This window comes from Seriola lalandi, unplaced genomic scaffold, assembly GCF_002814215.2.
Source record: "Seriola lalandi dorsalis isolate HSWRI2012SDOR001 ecotype SW California unplaced genomic scaffold, Sedor1 jcf7180002054518, whole genome shotgun sequence".
NCBI classification, from domain to species: Eukaryota; Metazoa; Chordata; class Actinopteri; order Carangiformes; family Carangidae; genus Seriola; species Seriola lalandi.
Genome location: NW_019525071.1, coordinates 142,868 through 163,113, shown reverse-complemented (window position 1 = coordinate 163,113; position 20,246 = coordinate 142,868). Strand labels below are relative to the sequence as shown.

The 20,246-nt window shown below is 39.2% G+C and overlaps 3 protein-coding genes across 4 annotated transcripts; all 3 read right to left on the bottom strand.

Moving 5' to 3' along the window:
* Nucleotides 1–1,408: 1,408 nt before the first annotated feature.
* psmb3 (proteasome 20S subunit beta 3) lies at nt 1,409–4,387 on the bottom strand. Its single transcript, XM_023413673.2, has 6 exons — nt 4,245–4,387; nt 2,922–3,106; nt 2,509–2,616; nt 2,251–2,428; nt 1,669–1,763; nt 1,409–1,573 (listed from the first exon to the last, which is right to left on the bottom strand). Exons 1-6 carry the CDS (start codon nt 4,245–4,247, stop codon nt 1,525–1,527), a joined length of 618 nt encoding a protein of 205 aa, XP_023269441.1. The 5' UTR covers nt 4,248–4,387; the 3' UTR covers nt 1,409–1,524.
* Nucleotides 4,388–5,119: 732 nt separating this feature from the next.
* On the bottom strand, nt 5,120–8,861 carry cwc25 (CWC25 spliceosome associated protein). The gene is made up of 9 exons (XM_023413668.2): nt 8,708–8,861; nt 7,984–8,156; nt 7,653–7,889; nt 7,507–7,576; nt 7,087–7,238; nt 6,829–6,901; nt 6,525–6,730; nt 5,796–5,963; nt 5,120–5,644 (listed from the first exon to the last, which is right to left on the bottom strand). Exons 1-9 carry the CDS (start codon nt 8,723–8,725, stop codon nt 5,533–5,535), a joined length of 1,209 nt encoding a protein of 402 aa, XP_023269436.1. The 5' UTR covers nt 8,726–8,861; the 3' UTR covers nt 5,120–5,532.
* A 1,791-nt stretch (nt 8,862–10,652) lies between these two features.
* Nucleotides 10,653–19,272, bottom strand: sp6 (Sp6 transcription factor). 2 transcript variants are annotated; one of them, XM_023413663.2, is made up of 3 exons: nt 19,081–19,272; nt 18,311–18,397; nt 10,653–14,486 (listed from the first exon to the last, which is right to left on the bottom strand). In XM_023413663.2, the coding sequence occupies exon 3, from the start codon at nt 14,362–14,364 to the stop codon at nt 13,438–13,440; it is 927 nt and encodes a 308-aa protein (XP_023269431.1). In that variant the 5' UTR covers nt 14,365–14,486; nt 18,311–18,397; nt 19,081–19,272; the 3' UTR covers nt 10,653–13,437. The 2 variants fall into 2 exon arrangements, with proteins under 2 accessions (XP_023269431.1, XP_023269433.1); XM_023413665.2 differs by lacking the exon at nt 18,311–18,397.
* Between the last annotated feature and the right edge of the window lie 974 nt (nt 19,273–20,246).

Sequence of the window (20,246 nt, the reverse complement as noted above, 5' to 3'; positions counted from 1 at the left end):
TCCAGTGACTGTTCATCTATCTATCCATCATCATATCTACATCCAGACTAAGCTTTTCATCCAGGTATTTAAATTTAATATATCCTTTATCCCACCTTGTCTATTTATTTTGGCAATATGTTTGAAAAAGTATCCTTGGCCTCAGCTTGGTGTGTTTGGATGCTGCAGGACAAGTTAAATGTGAAAGCTCATTCACCTTGAAAATAGTCATTTGACATGAAGAAAATTTTTTTAGATCACACGATCTCCATGACAACTGAGAAAGCATCATCCCCTCCAGAAGACCATTAGATAGATAAATAGATAGATAGATATTTTATTTATCCCTTAGGGGAAATTCAAGAATGAGATGCAGTTGAAAGCACCAGAAAAAAGCTAGTAAGTAGACCTTGTAAAGATGTTTTTGTCAAAACACCACAAAAGATACAGGGGAGAAGTATTTCATGAAGAATTATCAGGTTATATTGAAGGAGTACTTAAGCGATTTAGTACAGCAGTATAGTTTAGTGATACAAAGTCTTTTAAAAAGATTTTAAAAATGATTACAACTTTAGGAGCAGGGGCCCAAGTGTGCCTCAAACTAAAAACATTGCTATATCCTACAATTCCCACAATGCAACTTGGTAACCTATTTACGTTGGACGCTTGCTGGCAAGTAAACTCTCATGTCTAATAAACTATATGAAGCCTGTAAAGGAGGCTCTGAAAAACATTTAAAGTCTCAAGCTGACATATCTTTAACATTTAGACTTTTATAGAAAGTTCTTCAAAGCCACAGAAGATACCATAACTGTTTTTATGGGCTGAGAGGTACGACTCATGAATAGTAAAGAAAACTTTGTAAAATTGGTGAAATACTGTTTTAAGTTTAAATTTCCTTTTAATAATTCTTTCATTTTATTTATCTAAGTATGTGTGTAATACTCCAGTTTTGTTTTACTGACAATACCACCGAAACACAGAATGATGTTTATCACCATGTGGTTTGTGGTTAGTAATCCTGGATGACAGGGGACATTTGAATTCACTAGCCTGCGTCCAAGCAAAATTAATGAGAAAAAAACTTTAAAATCCTTTTGACCCTGTGTTGTCAGTTGTAAACACAACCCTGACATTGGGACTGGCCCTTAAAGATTTTCTTTGACAAAATGTCACAGATCATAGCGTGCATAGTTATAAAGACAACTGCATGCCTCTGTAGTGAGTCATTAGTCTGGTGCCACATAAACCATGAAAACTTCAGTTAACGAACTTTCAACACTATAGCTACTTATGTCTGTAACAACACAATGCATTAAGTGTCATCTAAACCAACAATCATCACCTTGGATCACATATTAAATCCAGTTGTCAAATATGACACCTTGGTTTGGTGCAGACAGAAGTTCTTAACATGACAGGAATCAAATTCACTGTTTAAACCTAAGTTTATTGAACTATATCAATAAGAAAAAAAGAGTACAAGCATTGTTTATTATTTTTATACAAAACGTGTTGGTCAAATGTGGGAAGAAAACAGAAGGCCTAGTCCATCCTGGCCTTCAGGGTTCGTGTGGTGATCTTGTCTTTCTCACTGACAAAGAGAAGAAAAGGCTGTCAATCACTGCAAACCTGTCATTCCACCTCACCCTAACTCATACATACCGTGCTTGTTATTACTATACTTACATGACATGTACAACTACTCCCATGCCAGACACCGCATCCCTGTCAACTGCGTTCAACATCGCCTGGGAGATGGTCTCAAACAGATCGTCTGGTTCCTGCGTAATCAAACACATTTCTCAAAATTAAGTCATGAATTTTAACTAACATTAACTAAGGAACATCTGTGGCCAGAGTGGTTGAAACCTTGGTACACCTCACACATTGTAAAGAGAAGCCGTGTCAATTAGCCTCTCTGTCTCAAATGGCATATACAGACAATAGATAGGGACAATTAACTGTACTGAAACAGTCGTTGACTGTAGAAACAATCCTATCTAACCTTGTAACTCTTTCCCAAAATGTTAGGCCTATATCTGTCAACTTTTCACTTACTACATATGGAAATGAATGCTAATTTAATTTAAAAGTACAAAAACGTACACATTAGGTACCTCATTAGCATGAAGAACACTGCAAACTTCTTATATGTAAAATTAGGGTAATACTCATCTACACATGTATAAACTGATACTAACTGTTGTTTAGCATCCAGCAACCAACCCACAGGTGTGACAGTGACTTCAGACTTCACACACTACTTACCATGTCCGGCTCCCACAAAGATTCACACATGCCGTACATCTGCTCTGAGCAGGTGCCGCTCACAACAAAGTCTTCTGTCACCATGGGGCAGCCAATCAAATCCAGGGAGCAGATGAATGGCTCCAAGGTTTTGGGATCTAGTCCTGCAATCACAGGCTCGATGTAGTACGGCCCAAACCTAATGAGAGGATCAGACATTAAGTACACTGTCCTTTACCTTAGAGTGGGAAGATCTAAAATTAAGTTCAACTCACTCACCTCCTTTCATACAACAGGTTGGAGACCATGCTCATGAAGGTCTTGGGCTTGATCTGGCGACCCTCCTTCAGCTCATACAGGTTTAGTCTAAATTTAAGCCTCTGGGATCTACACACAATGCAAAGACGTGCAGTTAGCATCAGTGTTATCAAAGAGATGCTACATATGCATCAGTCCTGATACATTCTACATTGGATATTACTGCAATTATCAATAAAGTTGACTACTGTTAACTGTGTTGCAATGAACTTGGGCTCCAGGCTAAATTTGTGTGTGTTGGTACCATTATTTAAGGTCTGAAAGTTGTCACTCATTTTGTAAAGCTTCAAAGAAAACTTGTCACTATGCCCTGGAGGTGAAAGAACCACTCTGTCACATTGACAGAAAAATAAATTGAGGTTGTAGACACTTACACTGTCTGAACATCAGTGGCCAGTCCAGCAAGCCCAATGTACAGCCTCTCTCCCATAGGGAAGATCTTCTGGAAATCTGTGGTGACCATCTGAGCCTGAATGCCAAATCTCCGGTCTGCTGCTATCGCCACGCAGTTCTTCCCTCGCATGGCCATGACAGCCCCTCCATTATAGTTCATAATAGACTGGATGAAGACAAAAAAAGAGAGCAGTATGTCAGTCAGTGCAGAATCAATTAATAGTTCGATTGATTAGTCTGTTGACAGAAACTTCTCAGCAACAGTTCTGATGTATCAATTCATTGTTAAACTAAATTTAAGCTAAATGACAAAATAAGAAATTTAAATATGTAAATTTGAGCTCTAAGGGATTGTAATAAGTATTTCTCTTTTTACTGATATTTTATTGCAAGTTGGTTAATTGAGAAAAGAACAGATATATTCATTGATAAAAAAACATACTTGTGAGGCAAAGCCCTACTATGAAACATAAGGATGAATAACAATTCTACAATAAGAACCTCAAAAAAATACACACACTTAAGTACTATAAGATATTTGTCCACAAAATGATATATGTGTAAAATGTTCATTACTTTACTTTTCATTTATCATATATTTACAAGCAAAAAAAGCATGTCAATTTCATTATTTCTAACCAACGTGCAGAAGTTATTCAAACTAACGAAAACTAGAACTAACAAAACAAATAACAGTAAAATCAGAGGTGTGGTGTTGGTACATAAACAATGGACATAAATTTCAATCGTAAAAATAATTGTAAATTATGTTTATATGAAATAAAACAACGTTAATGATTTTTGCAGATTGCAGATATGTTAGTTTGCTGCTGACAGTAGTTAACAAGCTTCAGCTCATCAATTTGACAGCTTCTGATCATACGTTGGCTGATGAAACAAACTTAAAAACAACAACTGTTTAAATCAATTGCAATAACAGTTATAAAAGCAAAAGTGAATCCAGGAAGCAACATAATGTACGAAATACAACGTTAGCTCATGTGCGTAAGTACTTAGCTTTATGGCTAATGCCGGCCACTGTTATATTCCTATTATTCTGTCTTGTTAACTGAAACATTACTTAAAAATTACGTAACCTAAGGACGGTGTGCTAATTTGTAAAAACCTAGCGTTAAATCCGTTTCCAGAGGATTTAAACTAACTTAAAAAAGCATGTTAAAGATATATATGAGCTAACAACATTAGCTTAACCGAGCTCTTATTACTGTTAGCCTTATTAACTCATTTTTAAACCATTCCACATAACATACTGTACACATATGATCTATGTATGATGTTCTTACCATTGTGAAGGTGTTGTAGTATATTTCTAACTGAGGACTTGCAAACACTTCTCAGCTTTTAAAAACCACTGCTAGCTTCCCACAGTGACTACACGATTTAGAAACACAGAAATTTGACTAACTTGCTTTTACAACGTCATCGCTTGCACAAGGGTGATTGGCTGGATGAACGTTAAGTCGGTGCAGAGCGCCACTGTCATTGGGTGATATGGGCGGTGTTGAACGGTGCAGGCATAGTTTGGTTGAGGCGTGTTAAAGTGAAATTAAAACCGGGAGGTTTTTCTTGAAAATGCTAGTGCTGTGCTGTCACTGCCAATTTCTGTCCCCTGTGGATCCTCACTGGGTTATTGTTATTTTTATCGATTCACGTTTCTGTTGTTTTTCTGCTCAGCGAATAATAATGAATGACAATACCAAAAAAGGACTATCCTACTTCGTACTATCCTTCCCCAAACGGTATCAAAACTTATTCAGTTAGTACAAATATTTAGCTAACAGGGCAACCACCTGTTCATATTACCCCAACTGTAACCACTAAATTCAATAAACGAGTTACAATGAATTCTGACAAAATCCTGTCTATTCTTAATGATATAAATCCTACTTCTGAAGATTTTTACTATACTTATTTGAAGTATCATTATCTTCATATCCTGATGAGAACAGCTCTCCTGTTCAAAATTTTGCAAGATGAGCTCTGTCATATCAGGTCTGGCACATGCAACCACACTGAAGTTATTTTATGTAACCTGGAGATGTTCCATTGATTATGATGGTGTTGATGTGAAGTTTATGCTTTAAGGTTTGTTTTATTGAGCAGAATCAGAATGACAGAGTGAAGATACAGGTTTGTTTTAAAAAGAAAAAACAAGTAATGGAGCTCTAGAAATATGCTTTTATTCCAGTTGCTACACACAGGATTACATCAAGTAACAATGATATATATTACAAAAACCTTTTGAGACAAAAGCGGGTCTATTATACTGTAAAAACAAAAGTAGTATACTATACAGAGTTCAGACAATATGAACCTTAAAGGGGTACTGGCTTACTAGAATATAACTAGAACTGATCAGCCCTGATAGACTGTTTGCATTTGTCTGAAATATAAATTATGGTCCCAGTGTGGAATTTGCTTTTCAAAGTAAAAGCAACACGATTCCCTGTTTGAATTCCACACCATCCATCCTTCTGCCTCAGTACATTAGAGACAGATAAACGAGGTGATAACACACTCTTTACAAGTGTAACCAATCAGTTCATGCACTGTGTGATAAAAGTGTTGTCTTCATCTCTTCATGAAGTTATCCAAGGAGGCTGGTGTCCTCTGAATGGAGTGGATATTCCTCTTCACTCTGTCTTCTAAGGAAGAGCTGGCAGCACTCTCCAACTTCATGTTACTGCAAGAGAGAAAGGCGTAGTGTTACTGAAGCTGGAAATTAGCTGGAAACAAGAAAGATCAAAAGCAGGTAAAGATTATTACTGTGTTTAAAACAGAACAAGAGACATGAGTGCCAAAGCATCACACCTTCATGTTGCTCTGAAACTTACTGGATGAAGCCAGCATGGCGGTCATGCTTGGTGTTTTGTTCCCGCTGCCTTTCCTGCTCGTCTTGCCTCTTGTATCTCTTCACATTATTCTCCCTGTCCTCCTCCCTCTGCTTGGCCTCGTCCATCATCTCCCTCCTCTTTCGCTCCAGGTCATCTGCAGAGAGCTTCCTACGCCAGGCAGAAAAAATAACTGTGAAAAATTACTGGAATCGATTCAGTGAGAGCATCAATTAATGCACTGAGTAACAGATTACTACTCAAACAGCATTTTCTGATTACGTTATCCCAAATAACATAGTCAGAATTGTACAAATTAACACAAGTGGAGAAATTAAACTTTTGTTGCAGTGGCATTTTGTACATTTCTAGGGCTTCATCAGTCTATGATTACTCTACCAGAATTTCCACTGCATTTTGAGACAGTTTGCTTGGCGACACATGCTCATACACTTTAAATCTACTTGTATTTACAGCTTTGAAAACAATAAGCTCTGATTGCACAAAATATGCATATAACATGGTAGTACGTTAAAGAGAGGATTTGAGATTGACCACTAACATTGTAATAATAGCAAAATGGTAATATGAATCGCATAATTTCCTCTGCATGTAATTATTTTAACCAAAATACTGTGTAATTCAGTATTTTTACTATAGCCATTCATTTGGCATGATCAATGACTGTACAAGTGCAGTGTATATACTTTCTGAAGAGCTGTGAACTCATACTTGGACACGTTGTTCCTCTGTCTCTGGTAACGCTCTCCCTGGGGGCTGGAAGCTCTGGGCTCGACCTTCCTGTCGCTTCTGTGTGAGGAAGAGGAGGAGGAGTGATTGTCCCTATAGTGCCTGTGAGGCGATCTAGAGCGGCTCCTCTCACGGCGTCCCGAGTAATTGGACGGAGCTGAGGACTGGTGATATCTGCCAGCAGGGAGCTGAGAGGAAAAAAGAAAATGTTAGGACTTAAACAGGTCCTGGTCCAGTGAGAAATGAATCGTTAAAATCACAGGTTACATCTCTGCTTCTTACTGACCTGTAGCCCGTAGCCTTGAATATGATGGGAACGAGCCTTGGTGTCTGCTGAGGAGTCATCTCGTGAATGTGACCTTAAAATAGACCGAAGACGATAATTAAAACAATTAAGACTTAACTAATTAATTGAATGTCCTCCATGTGCCAAAACATGCCAACATGGTCTTTACCATATGTAATTTACTGTGCTCGTTGAGCACACATAAATCACATATATACTGTATGTTCCAGTTATTTCTTAAACAAGCTCCTTACATACCTGTGTTTTTTCTCAGCTTCCTCGTCTGAGCTTGAACTTGAACTCCTTCTCTTGTGCTTCTTCTCCTTCCTCCTCTCTTTGTCTCCTTTCTTCTCCTTTTTGTCCTTCTTCCTCTTCTTTTTCTTGTCTTTCTTGTCAAGATTCTGGCGCAGCTGTGAGAGAACCAACTCATGTTTTACCATAAAAAACAAATCCTCTCTTTTCTAACACAACTGTATTTGTCTTGTGAGAATTTAGTTAGAACATTGCTGAAAAATGCCAAGAAGGCCAACACATGAAAATACATCTATCTAAAAGAACTTTTGTAGAAAGTTCAAACATCTTAAAAGGGTTAGGGGTAGGATTAGGGTTAGCCCTAACCCTACAAATGCCAACATTAAAATACATTTTCCATAATTCTCATCAAAATAGTAATTTTACCATTTCTTTGATCCTCTTCATCTTCACTGGATTAGTCAAGACTTCCCTCTTCTTTTCTTCCTCACGTTTCCTTAACAACACAGACAAAATATAAACTAATTTGCCACAATTAAGTACCATTCCAGTACAAATTACATGAAACTTACCTGATTTCAAAGAGGGGGTCTTCCCTGATCTTGGCAGCCAGGTCGAGGCTGGAGGCTGGGGTGGTGGGGTTGAAGATAGACCCAGGCAGGAGGCCAGTCTCAGCTGATGGGCCGCTCTCTGGCTCCTCGTATTGGTCGGTAATCTGCTTGTCAACGGGACGTCCCAGCAGATACTCATCTCTGGACACCTGACCTGCAGGGCCCTGGTACATCCAGTCCAGGCGATCATCCTTCTTTCTGTCATCATACCAAAAATACAACATGACTTGGATGCTACACTTTTGTCTTAACCACCAAAACATTGTCCTTGATAATCTGAGAGAGAACTAACTTGATGGCACCACTGTCCTCTGCATATTTCGTCATTTCTTCTCGGGCTCGTTCCTCTTTCAGCTCTTTCTGGAGCTCCTCAATCTTCTTGCGTTCAGCCTCATATTTCTGTTCAGCTTTCCAAACACGCTCAATGTTTTTCATAGTCTGGGGATGCCAGCTCTTTTTCAGGTTCTGGCAGAAGACAAGGAAAACAAATGTTATCTTTAGAGTGCAAAATTATTTTGAATGGGTTTAACAATAGACAGAATGAGTAAAAACGTCTGAAAGCATTAATTCGGTAACGGCAGATTTGAATGAACATGTTTCCCTACTTGTTGGCAATAATGATATGGCCTAATAATAATAATAATAATAATAATCATCATCATCATCATCTACTAGGAATTGATAACATCTTCAGGTGTATTCAGCACAGTTTCAAAACAAATCTAATGCTCAGTCACTTATGCTAACATTAAGCTACTGCAAACTAAAGTCGGTAGACTGTTTTACGTTAGTAGTAGCTATGAAAATATCTACTCCTCATAAGATGAGTACGAAATGCTAAACTGAACTTCAGCTCGAAACAATTCCCAATAGATATTAACTTGTGTTGTAAGGGCTGTGTAGTAACCAATAATGAAACAAATATCTTTAAATACCCATATTCTAAATGAAGTTTGTTATTATCACTTTCTATACCGGAGAAAGCGTCTATCGTGGATGAGATAGGTCAAACTTACCAGATCACCGCCCCCCATCTTGAAAAATTCGTCGTTTCAGTCCAACAAGAAATGATACTAGACAAGTTTGTCCTTTAACGATGAAAGGTGGAACAGTGAAAGTTTAAGGCTAGCTAGAAAATGGAGCTACCGAAGATTGTGTGTGATGTTTTTAAAGTACTTCCGGTTTTGTGTGATTCACATTCCGGTTCCAGCTCATGTTGCCTTCGCGTGCCCAGCGTAAGCTCCGACATTACAGACGTACCGTCGTGGAGACAGTTAAGGATATGACCAGAGACAGTAGAGAAAAGTATAGAGGATCTTTGATATGACTCAACAGGACTTGGTGGTGGTTTTGGTTACAATAACCACAGTTATACACATTTAGTTGTACAGAAATACATGTAATTGAACTAGTAGTTTAACTATATTTATGACTAACTTTCTGGTTGTTCAACTAGTTCATAGTTATTCAAGTATTTGGATTACCTAAAGTCAGCAACTGGACCCTGAAGGCCACGGATTCAGAAAAGCTTTACTCGGTGGTTCCTTGATTTTTTGGTTTGTAACCCATTAAAACAAAGCATGTGGTTTTAATGTGGACATAAGTTATTAGCAGTTTCACCACACAGGCGTTTGTCGTCAGTTCCATTTGAATGCGTTTTATAGGCCCGAAGAGGTGAAAGTAAAAAAAAAATGCATCAGAGCAAAAGTCAGGGAAAAAATGTGTAACAAATATATATTTTTGGTTTCTTATTCCTTTAATCATCTTCTGACCACACCAATTCATTTTGGGATCCCACGGGCTGTCCAGAATCCACATGGAAACCCATGGTTTAACTATTGCATTAAAAACAACCAAGAATAATTATAATGCAGAATAACCACTTCTGATCGTACAGAAGAGAAAATTTTGGTACTGTGGACAGGCTCTAAAACATACAAAACTACTTCTACTAGGTAGATTAGTTGTAGTTGTAGTAGAGATGGAAGCTAATGGGGATCCAAATAAACAATAAACAACAATAAACTACTATACATAATACTACTAATACTTATAAGAGTAATAATTATGATGATGATCAGGGAGGAAAGTAACAAAGTAGGCTACATTTACTTCACTATCTGTACTTTACTTGCATATAATTTTTTTTTTTTTTTTTTTACAAACTTATGACTTTTACTCCACTACACTTATAAGACAAATATTGTACTTTTTACTCCACTACATTTCTATGAAGTTCTTGTTACTTTGAAGCAGAGCTTTAAGTCAGCAAAATTCATTTTCTTTTATTTTGAATGATGTGATACAGGAGAAAAAACAATCAGCCAACTCCTACACTGTCAGTCTTGTTGTGCTGCTGCATTTTTGAACAGATCAGTTTGAGCTTGGCGGTGGCCTAATGATGGCTACGTCTGATCTGAAGTACATGTTTGAAATTTTACAGTTAAAGAAAGATTCCTTTAGTTTTAAATGTTTTCTGTGTTGACCACGAACAAACTTCATCACTACCTACAAAAAAGAAATACGAAAACGACAATAGCTCCTTCTGTTGATTCAGTTGTGTTTTTATGGCTATTGCTACAGGCTTTGAAGCATATCCTACAAGCTTTTTATTCTCCAGGTTCTACAGCCAGTAGACTACAGTCAATTCATTCAGTAGGTTGTTTCACAGTTATTAGGTTTAGGTGTAAGTGTGGAACAATACAATGAGTTGACATTGAAAAATGTACTTTTTAAATACTTTTTGATTTTTTAAAATAATTTGTAAAAGCAAGTACTCCAGTACTTTAACTCAAGTAAAAATTTGACTAAACAACTTTCACTTGTAGTGGAGTAATATTTGACCAGGAGGATCTACACTTGACTCAAGTAATGAAGTTGTGTACTTTGTCCACCTCTGATGATGATGATGATGATGATGCTGATGTCTTATTTTGGGAGTACAACACAACAAGCTTCAACACAGACACAGAATATATTTTTTATTTAATAAAGGACAATAATAGATTAAATACAAGTTATTACACCATGATATTTAACTTATTCAAAGTTTTTGAACTTATTTTATTACAGTCTCCACAACTAAAACATTTACTACAGCAACCAATTAAAAACATTTGTCCATTTTGTTCTACTGACCATAATAAAAGAAAATATCATGAGTCTATCTATAATAACATTAAAAAAATAAAATAAAATAATAGTCAATATGTAATAATTGGCTGATGTTTAAGCACTATCTTCCATTTCTTATCTTCTATACATAAATACAGCAATCGTGTGCCTCCAATAATGCAAGCTCCCTAGTTTATAGAAATCTTAGCCTAATGTCTGTGATGGTTTACATACATCCTAATAGTGTTTTAAACTGTAAAGCTGCTCACACTGCTTCCTACAGAACTATTGATCATACAGTATTGATTATGAATGTTAACTATCCAGAACAAATAACCTAAACAATTTTCTGGTTTGTGCATTGTACAACTACATTTTATTACAGTCTTTCTCTGCATGCTAATCAAACGCTAGTCAGAAGGTTGTCATGTTACAACAACGCATTTTGCAGAATGATTTGTCAGTGTTGAGCACGGAAAAACTGACGCACCAACATCCGCTAATGAAATGTGTTGAGAGAGAAGCCCTTCACTCATTCATCATGACTGGGACCACAGCTTGATCCAACATGCAAATGGTTATTGAGTTCATGATATTTGGAAGAGCTGCATGAAGCCACTTCATGAGGAACAGCTGGATAATATTGGTAGGACAACTGTTTGCTTCCACAGAAGCCTAAACCTTTTGAGGCATGAATTCCGCTCCATTAAGATTTTCTGCTGCACATTTATGATACAAAAACAGCATAAATTTTTTTTATTTTATTTATTTATTTGCCTGTCTGCTGTTTGGATCTAGTCAATTGGCCTACAGTGGCTTTTTTTTTTACTTTTTTTGCTGACACCAGCTGCTGGGACGAACACTTGGACCCCAAAAGAGGGGGGAAAAAAAGACGATTGAAACTCTTTCTTACCTGTATAGCAAATATTACAAAAATATTTCCCATGTTCATGCCTTTATTTTCACTCAGGAATTGAGTTTTATCTGGTTGGGTATTTGAACAATATTAGAATCCATGTGTGCTGAGGGCCAAGTAATCGTATTAGCAGTGGTGGAAAGTAATCAAGTACATTTACTCTACGTACTGTACTTAAGTACAATTTTGACATACTTGTACTGTAAGACTTCAGTTCAGTGCCCTTTCACCCTGGAGAAGAAGTTGACCCCTCCTGATTGTCATTGTATAATTCGCACTATGAGTGAGACTGCACCAAAACAGTAACACTGTGGACCAGATAGCCAAACAGTGAGCTTGAATATGCCAAAGGTGCAAGTGAAGGGAGCTGCAGAGTTGGGTGATAATTAGCTGTTAGTTTGTCACTGTGACCAACAACTTTCACATTACTCAGTCATTTGATCCATTGTTGATCCCAAAAAAATATCGACTAGTGCAGCTTTAAATTTGAGCACCGCATAGGCCACTGGATTAAACTACGTTTTTGGACCTGTGATGTAATGAAGTGCTACTTTGTGCTGGAAGTTTCAGTCAACGCCAGCAACCTGTCCTGACTGGGTGGATCTGTGGAGTCGTGTTTATACAAGATTTGGCCGCTGTCATAAGCATGCCACAACAGACTGCCACTGCTTCATCTAATTCTTCTTACCTGGCAGAGGTCTTCAGCTGCTGTGACCACTTTTCATTTTTCCAGTTCAGTCAGTGAGGATTTGTGAGTTTACCGTTTCACATCATTGGTAGAACTTAGTGATTCTTTGCATTGCTGTGTTCCATCAGGTAACTTCAACACATGTTCACATTCTCCTACTGTATGATCATTCTCATTAATAAGTGTCATCTATTATATTATATATAGTATATTATATCATATTATATTATATTATATTATATTATATTGTATTATATTATGTTATATTATATTATATGATCAACATCACATTAGCATTCATCGTATAACATCACAGGACACTGCCATGGCACAGCATTCTTGTCTTGTTTGTACTTTCATTTAGTTTTTGTACCATTTTCATTACTTAGATACCATCATACACACACCCAGTTCAGTGGTCTGTACTGTCAAGTGTCCAAATGGCTAATGACCTCTAAAAAATTAGAAAATGCTGCATCATATTCCAGTGTCTCATCACAACTTGTGCAGTAGGCTACTCTCATACGGTGACAAAAGGAAAACATCACCACTGTCTGCTTTCTCTCTGTTCGAAGGCACGCTGCCCTTGAAAATGGTTAAACTGTGTCGGAGGCAAACACTGCCCCAACTCCTTTATAAACACATTTGATTGATGTCATTGTAAACAAAGTTAACAAGCCACCTTCAGTTGAACTTGAGCTCTAGCAGCAATGGAAGTCTGGCCACAAGCTGCAGCTTCAGCCGGCTGCCTCCTAAGCCACCTTTCACCTTTAGTAAACACAGAATAAAGTTTTATCCACAGAATCAGTAAAATTCATGTTTTTTTTCTGTGTTGTAACATTTAGTTTATCACTGGGTTAATTAACCCAGTTGATAAATTCACAGGACCACAGACATGTACTTCCATCCAGCTTTCATCAGGAAAGGTTTGTCCAAACCTTTCTTCTTTTCTCTATCCTATCATATAAACTGTGACACCTCTAGGACGAAGAGGGGAACAGATGGTAAACCTTTGGTGAATGATGAAATTAGCTGGACTGCCCCGTCACACTGGAGACTGAGGGGTCTGTCTCACATTTCAGCTTCAGCGGCGGCTCTGCGCTGTCAGACGCAGACACGTTTGAGGACGACTGAGGAGGTGTGGTTGCATCGAAGCCCTTGTCCATCCTGCCGTCTCCGTTGACCCTCTCCTCGGCATGTCCTGGCGGGGACTCGTGTGTGCGCATGTGCTTGGCCAGGTGGTCGTTCCGCATAAAGACTCTGGGGCATAGTGCGCAGCTGAACTTCTTGGCTCCGGTGTGCGTCTGCAGGTGGCGTTGCAGTTCATCAGAGCGCGTGAATCTCTTGCCACAGAAGAGCCAGTTGCAGACAAACGGCCGGTCCCCGCTGTGCCATCGTAGGTGCGCCTTCAAATGGGAGGTTTTAGCATAGGCTTTGCCGCAGCCGGGGATGTGGCAGTTATGCATGTGCTTCCTCCTGCTGTCGTCAGTGCTCTGGCCCAGCTGTTCAGCGTGGACGCAGTTAGGGCAGCGACACACGGCCTGGCCGGCACCTCTGGAAGAGGAGCGGCGCTGGGGCTTGGGCCGGGCTGAGACAGAGGTCTCCTGTGGTTCCTCCAGGGAGAACGGTTCTTGCTGCAACATTTCAGGGGCCAGTGGCTCCATCTTGAAGCCGTCCTGGGGGAACAGGTGAGATGAATGTGAAGCTGGAGCATGTTGAGCTGGAGGCAGGGCGCACAGCTGTGGGTCAGAGCCGTAAGGCCCTAAAGAGGGCTGCAACCCCATGGAGCTCCCTGGACTCACTGAAGGCAAGCCTACACCCTGACCCGTCTGCAGGTCTATCCAGCTCCCCGGCTGGACATCTCTGTGGAGGTCCCACCAGGAGGGGATGTTCATGTCTTCTGAGCTGCCACTAGGTGGTGCTGTCCGTAACCAGGGCTCGTAAGGGTGGGCCATGTGAGCAGTGGGTGCAGGTGCAGGATTCTGGACGTGGTCAGCCACACACAGTGTTGTTCACTATCCTTTGGTTGCGGCGGGGAAGATTAGCACATGCTCAGTTGGTGATACATTGAAAAAACCTGCGGAAAGAAAGAACAGAAAATAGTTATCTCTTCAAATCTCTCTCATCTCTCTGTGTTACATATCCTCAGTGACTTCACTGAAACATCTAACAACTTTGAAGTCTTGAGGTCATTTTTCTCAGTCTGAAAGGCTTTGAAGTTACTCAGCTCCTGGCCTAAATCCTCCTGTCTACAACATTTAAATAACCAACCCCGAGCACACCTCCTTCATCGCCATGGATACTGCAGTTCTCACGCTGCGTGGCCGAGGAGGCAGCAGAGAGGGGGAGACAGACGTGTCCAGGCAGAAGCCTGCCACATGCATCCGCTGCCAGGTACTTCCCATGGAGGACAGTCAAAGACAAGCGCAAAGAAAACAACATCATCGACTCCGTGCAGAGGCAGAGGAGCAGTGGGGGGAGATAAATGCTGGTGAGATGGGGGGAGGGCCGAGTGAGAGAGGGAGTGTTGACAGGAGAGCAGTTTGGTGAAGGAAGAAGTTCCAGGGAGGTATGGCTGCAGGCCAAAGTCTATTTGTACGTCTCTGAGGTTTGTGGAGATGAAACCTGGCAGACAGGAGAACCAGTTTTTTATGAATCACACATGATTTACAACAACAGCCCTCCAGGCAAGTTACAAAAGGAGCCCCGTAAAACGCCCCGCCTCTTACACACTGGCGGCAGAGAGCATCAACAGTTGCAGACTGACGACATTCAGGAGCATGAGAATGGGAGTCCAACAATAACATAAGAACAATTGCTCTATTTATATAATTATGGGCACACGTTCTGTAACAGCATCCTGTCCCCAACACACTCCAGGTATTTTCACTCGTGCGCACTTCACCAGCGTCAGTTGGCCATCCCACAGGGAAGGAAGGGCTTGAGTTTCTAAAGGTGACACAAAGCTTGTTAACGCTCAATAAGTCTGTGGAAAATTTTTGACGAGAGGCTACCAGCCTACCAGACTGGTGCTTGGCTCCAAACATGTCCTAGCCCCAAACAATCCTGTTGACTTCCACCACACCCCCATCCCCGAACGTCTACAATTATCTTTACAGCAGGAAACAGTAAACTAGTCTGAAGCTCGAGAGACTGGAATCTTAGTCTTGAGATCACTTGATGTGATGCCATATTTGACATAGCAAACTGCACAAGGTCGCCCAGAAACGAGAGGTCAAGTGTCAGGTATACATCCTGTCTGATATGTAGATCCATTAGAGGCGGGCAGAGTTTGCAGGTGGCTCGGCTCACAGGTTGTGTCACTGACGGTGAAGTAGATGTGCAGTTTGTTAATACGGCGAACCAAGAGGGTTTAAGTGTCAAACCCACTCAGAGAGGCTTTCCAGTCGCAATGAAATCGTAAAGCAATTAGTTTGAAATTCTCTAATGAAAGGTCTGGTGTTAAAGGTCAAGCTGATTTATTTCATGTCGGCCTGGAGCCAGAACTACTGCTCTGTAATCTTTTGGGAATGTGACTCAGACGCACGGCAGAGCGCCCCCCCCCCCCTAACTCTGCTCGTACTGACACAACCGTAAACAAACCAGGACAGCAGCATCCTCTCCTGTTCGCTAAAGTGCTGGGAGCGCTTCGAGCTCCGAAGGGAAACAGCTGGCATAGAGGGGCCCCCTGGGGGGACGGCAACCTGGGAGGAGGAGGAGGATGGTACAGAGCAATGACAGAGCTCTGGTCATAAAACCTGCCCGACCAAGACCCGACAAAAAGCCCCCAGTTTACAAGTCTACAATCATAAAGATGCGCAAAGAAGGAGCGATGAGGAAGAAAGAACCCTATTTGTGATTTTTTAAATGACAACAGTACAATATGAATCCCAATATTTCCTAATATTTCCAAATTTGGAAAACTCACTAATTATTCTTTTCCACCAGTGGCTGCCCCCTTTTCACAACTTCTAATCTGCTAGTTTGTGTTTTCACATTAATATATTTTGAAGAGCATTTTCCAGCATAATTTCCAGGTCCATTTAAATCCTCAGTCTGTCCACCACAAGTCTCCCATCTCATCTTATCCCAGACATAGAGTAAGACAGTGATAACAGGCATGCTGACTGTCTGTGGACACTTTAAACAGACTAGTTTGGCTTAAATGGCATTTACAAGTAGTTTGTTTTAACCCGCTTGAAGTACAAGATGGAGTGGAGCGCATCAGTTCAGCAGGGGTCAGGTCGGCTGTCAGAAGAGTGAAACACGGCGAGCTTCAAACACTCTTCTGTTAAAATCAAAACTTTCTGACCTTTGCTAAATGCTATGATAAAGAGGAATGAACGTGACTTTATATTTATAATGTGCTACAACTGGATTTAAACTACATTGTCATTTGCCCACCTGAGTGAAGGAGATTAAGTTTGTGACATGCAGAGCTGGAAGGCTAATCTCTCTAAACGGTTTCTTTGCTCTTTAAGTCTAATTTGAGTGTGATCAAGTGCAGAGATAGGGTAGGTATGGATGACAGCTTTACATCCTCAGTGATTTAGGAATGTCTGTGAGATGCTGATTCAGACACAATTGCGTAAAGTGCCTCCTCCGCTGCATATTTTACTATAATTCATACAGCAGTTCTTGTGACAGCTGAGTGGTTTTTTTTACCATCCTCTTTCTTCAGAGTGGACAAAGTGCAAACATATATCTGTTTCAGATGTCATTTACAAAGTCACCATTATCTGCCGCTGTGCTTTATGTCTGAATGCCGATTTTGACACTGACTTTTCTAGTGAAAATGCACAAAAACAGGCATCTTGTTCCTGACAGTGCTGACAGTCACACACTGTCCTGCAACAGAAACACCTCCAATACAATTTCATGTTTCAGTATTTATGTCTTAAGGGTCAAAGACTTTAAATATCAACCATACAGACAGGATTTTATTAAAGGTGAGGTGTACAAAATGTGGCACCTGTTGTTTTGTATACAAGTCAAAACATACACTTATTACTTTAAACTTCATTTCTGCAGCTATGAATATTGTCTAGATACATATATACACAGTGGAAGTTAAGTACTTAAGTTCCTTAAACATTTTGAGTTACTGATATGTATATATAAATGTGTGTGTATATATATATATATATATATATATATATATATATATATATATACACACATTTATGTGTGTGTTATGTGTGTGCACTGGAACTATGTACTGTAATTAGTACTATATATATATATATAAAACCCTAACCCACACACAAACACATACACACGCACACACGCAGACACACACACACACACACACACACACACACACACACACACATATATATTTATATATTCATTTATTTATATAACTGGTACAGTCACTATTGAGATTAAAATTGTACATACAAAACGTGATCAGTTTACAAAATATGCAAATGCACTGTTTTAGCTGAAACTAAGCTTGGTTGAGGTGAGGCTAATTTTATTTACTTCGTATAATGAAGTAAATAAAATTAGCCTCACCTCAACCAATTACAGCGCTGAAGCTCCATTTACATACTGTGAGTGCATTAGCTCTGTACTTTTATTAGTTCTTATAGTTCTATACTTTTATTGCCTATTTTCATTTAATTTAATTTTTTGACTAATTTGCTGACCTCATTTTGAATATTTCTTCTACCATTGCATATATACTGTGTCTCTTAATAACAGCTGCGTATGAAATACTGATCACTCACCACGGTTTAGATGTGGTATTTTTGAATGAAACCGTTCCTATACCACACACCTCATAGAAACTCTCGTCAAAACACATTCATTTAATGGACATTATCAAATCCTATGATGTGCGCTTTTTAATAACCGTGTAAGATCAATGAATAATCAACCACTGAAACTACACTCTACCTGTGTATTTGCCTCTTATCTTCACTCTGGGAAATCTTTCATTACCCCCAGTTTTAGTAGGTATCACAGGGTCTCTGGGGTTTGTTCCTACAGGGAGCATGAAAAAGTTACAGTAGTCAGTGTACTTTAAATAACCTATAATTCTCTAACAAGAAAAAAGAGGAGCAATAATGGCATTAGATCAGAAATTAAAATTAACTGCAATAACAAGCAGATTTTATTAATATTTCATAACAAACATGCAGGTGTGATTCCCCCCTAATTTGTTATCACTTTAAATGAAACATTATTTAAGCTAAGATTTTAAAATCTGAGTGTTTGAAAGGCCACATCCTACTGAGACTGACCCTCCACACAAACAGCTCAGCAGAAAACTGCTAAACATAATCCACACTTTGATGTTACTATACCAGAAAACCCTAGACATTATATTCATATATCCAATACATATAAAAATTAAAACTTTGCTTATAAAAAATGAATTACAATATTTAAAGGTTTACTTATTTTTTGTGATTTTTTAATATTTGACTCCAAGTTAAAGTAATTTTAATGAATATGTTGAATCTACTAAATGTTCTGTTTATTTAGACTTGTTTTTAACTTGTTTTAAGCTGTAGGACGCGTCTACAATTTATAAATTATTAGGTAACCCAATATAGAGATTTGTGGTAATGTTAAAGATTTATGATCCAGATAACCTTAATGTAAACTCATACGGTAACACTGACAGTTGGTTGCAGTGATAGCAAATTAAAATCCTGACTTACCTGTTTGGCCTCGGAGCTTCTGCTGCTGTTATTTTCTTTTTGGAATAAATGAACTTAAACTTTGTCTCAGCTCAGCTCTACTGCTTCGTCCCTTCGTCGAAAAATGCCCAGAGAAAAATAATATCCTCATCATAATTCATCTGATTTTCTCTGTCGCAGACGGTCCAGGTGAGGGAGGCGCGCAGGTAAGCAGCATTGTGAGCAGTGACAGACTCTGTGATAGGCTTCGCGTCTTGAGTCTCTCCAGGCTCCGCCTCTGCTGCTGTGGATTCTCCCCCTTTGAAGATGCGCCCTCCGCGGCTGGAGGTGAGGAAACGGCTGACTGGGGGACAACACGGGGATCAAAGCAACAGCAGGCCCGTGTCAGAGCTGCCAGCAGTGCTGGAATATTACTAACTTATATAAGTACTCAAGAACAGAAGGTCGATAAGTGGACCACAAACCTGACGTACTTTTACTTCAGTGCTTCAGTTTTTGCCACTTCTGCTTCTGCTGCTCTGCACTTCAGAGGGAAATATTGTAGCTTCACCACATTGATTGTACAACCTGCCTGTTACTTTATACCAAGATCGTTCATACAAAACATATCATATAAACTTATTGCACTTATGGAAAAAAACAACCAAGAGTATAAAAATGGCTTCACCTCAGTCAGCTACAAAAGCAAAATGCTATCTACACATTAATGTATCACCAATAATAGTCTGATAATAGGACTATATACAACTCACAGGGTTCATTCTTTTGTAGCCTATTGTAATTTCATACTTAAGTAACATTTTCAATGCAAGAGTTTTACTTGTAATGGGGCATTTTTACTGTGTGGTATTACTACGCCAGTTTTTCCCAAACTGGGACCCATAGCCCCTCATAAAAAGCTGTAGTTTTAAAAGGCAAAGATTATTAATAATATATAATAATAATTCTTTCACCACTCCTATTTTCAGGTCTACAGTGCAGACGTGTGTGATTCTGGACGAGGTCTAACAACAACCACATTTCTGTAAAGTTTAAAATGAACAATAAAACAAAAAGATCCACAGAACAACATTTTAAATAGTGATGTAGATGTAAACAAAAGTGTGGCAGAGATCATGACGGAGCTCAGGAACTCTGCTGGACTCCGTGAGGACAGTGTTGTACAGCCAGGTCTTTTATTTTATCAG

Excerpts from the sequence above, each read along its gene's own strand:
- cwc25 (XM_023413668.2), bottom strand. Across the intron at positions 6,731-6,828 it reads TTCAAGGCTACGGGCTACAG|CTCCCTGCTGGCAGATATCA; the intron begins GTCAGTAAGAAG and ends TTTTCCTCTCAG. Across the intron at positions 5,964-6,524 it reads CAGAGGAACAACGTGTCCAA|GAAGCTCTCTGCAGATGACC; the intron begins GTATGAGTTCAC and ends TGCCTGGCGTAG.
- sp6 (XM_023413663.2), bottom strand. The coding sequence starts at position 14,364 with ATGGCCCACCCTTACGAGCCCTGGTTACGGACAGCACCACCTAGTGGC.
- psmb3 (XM_023413673.2), bottom strand. Across the intron at positions 2,617-2,921 it reads GCCACTGATGTTCAGACAGT|ATCCCAGAGGCTTAAATTTA; the intron begins GTAAGTGTCTAC and ends CATTGTGTGTAG. Across the intron at positions 1,764-2,250 it reads CTTTGTGGGAGCCGGACATG|GAACCAGACGATCTGTTTGA; the intron begins GTAAGTAGTGTG and ends TTGATTACGCAG.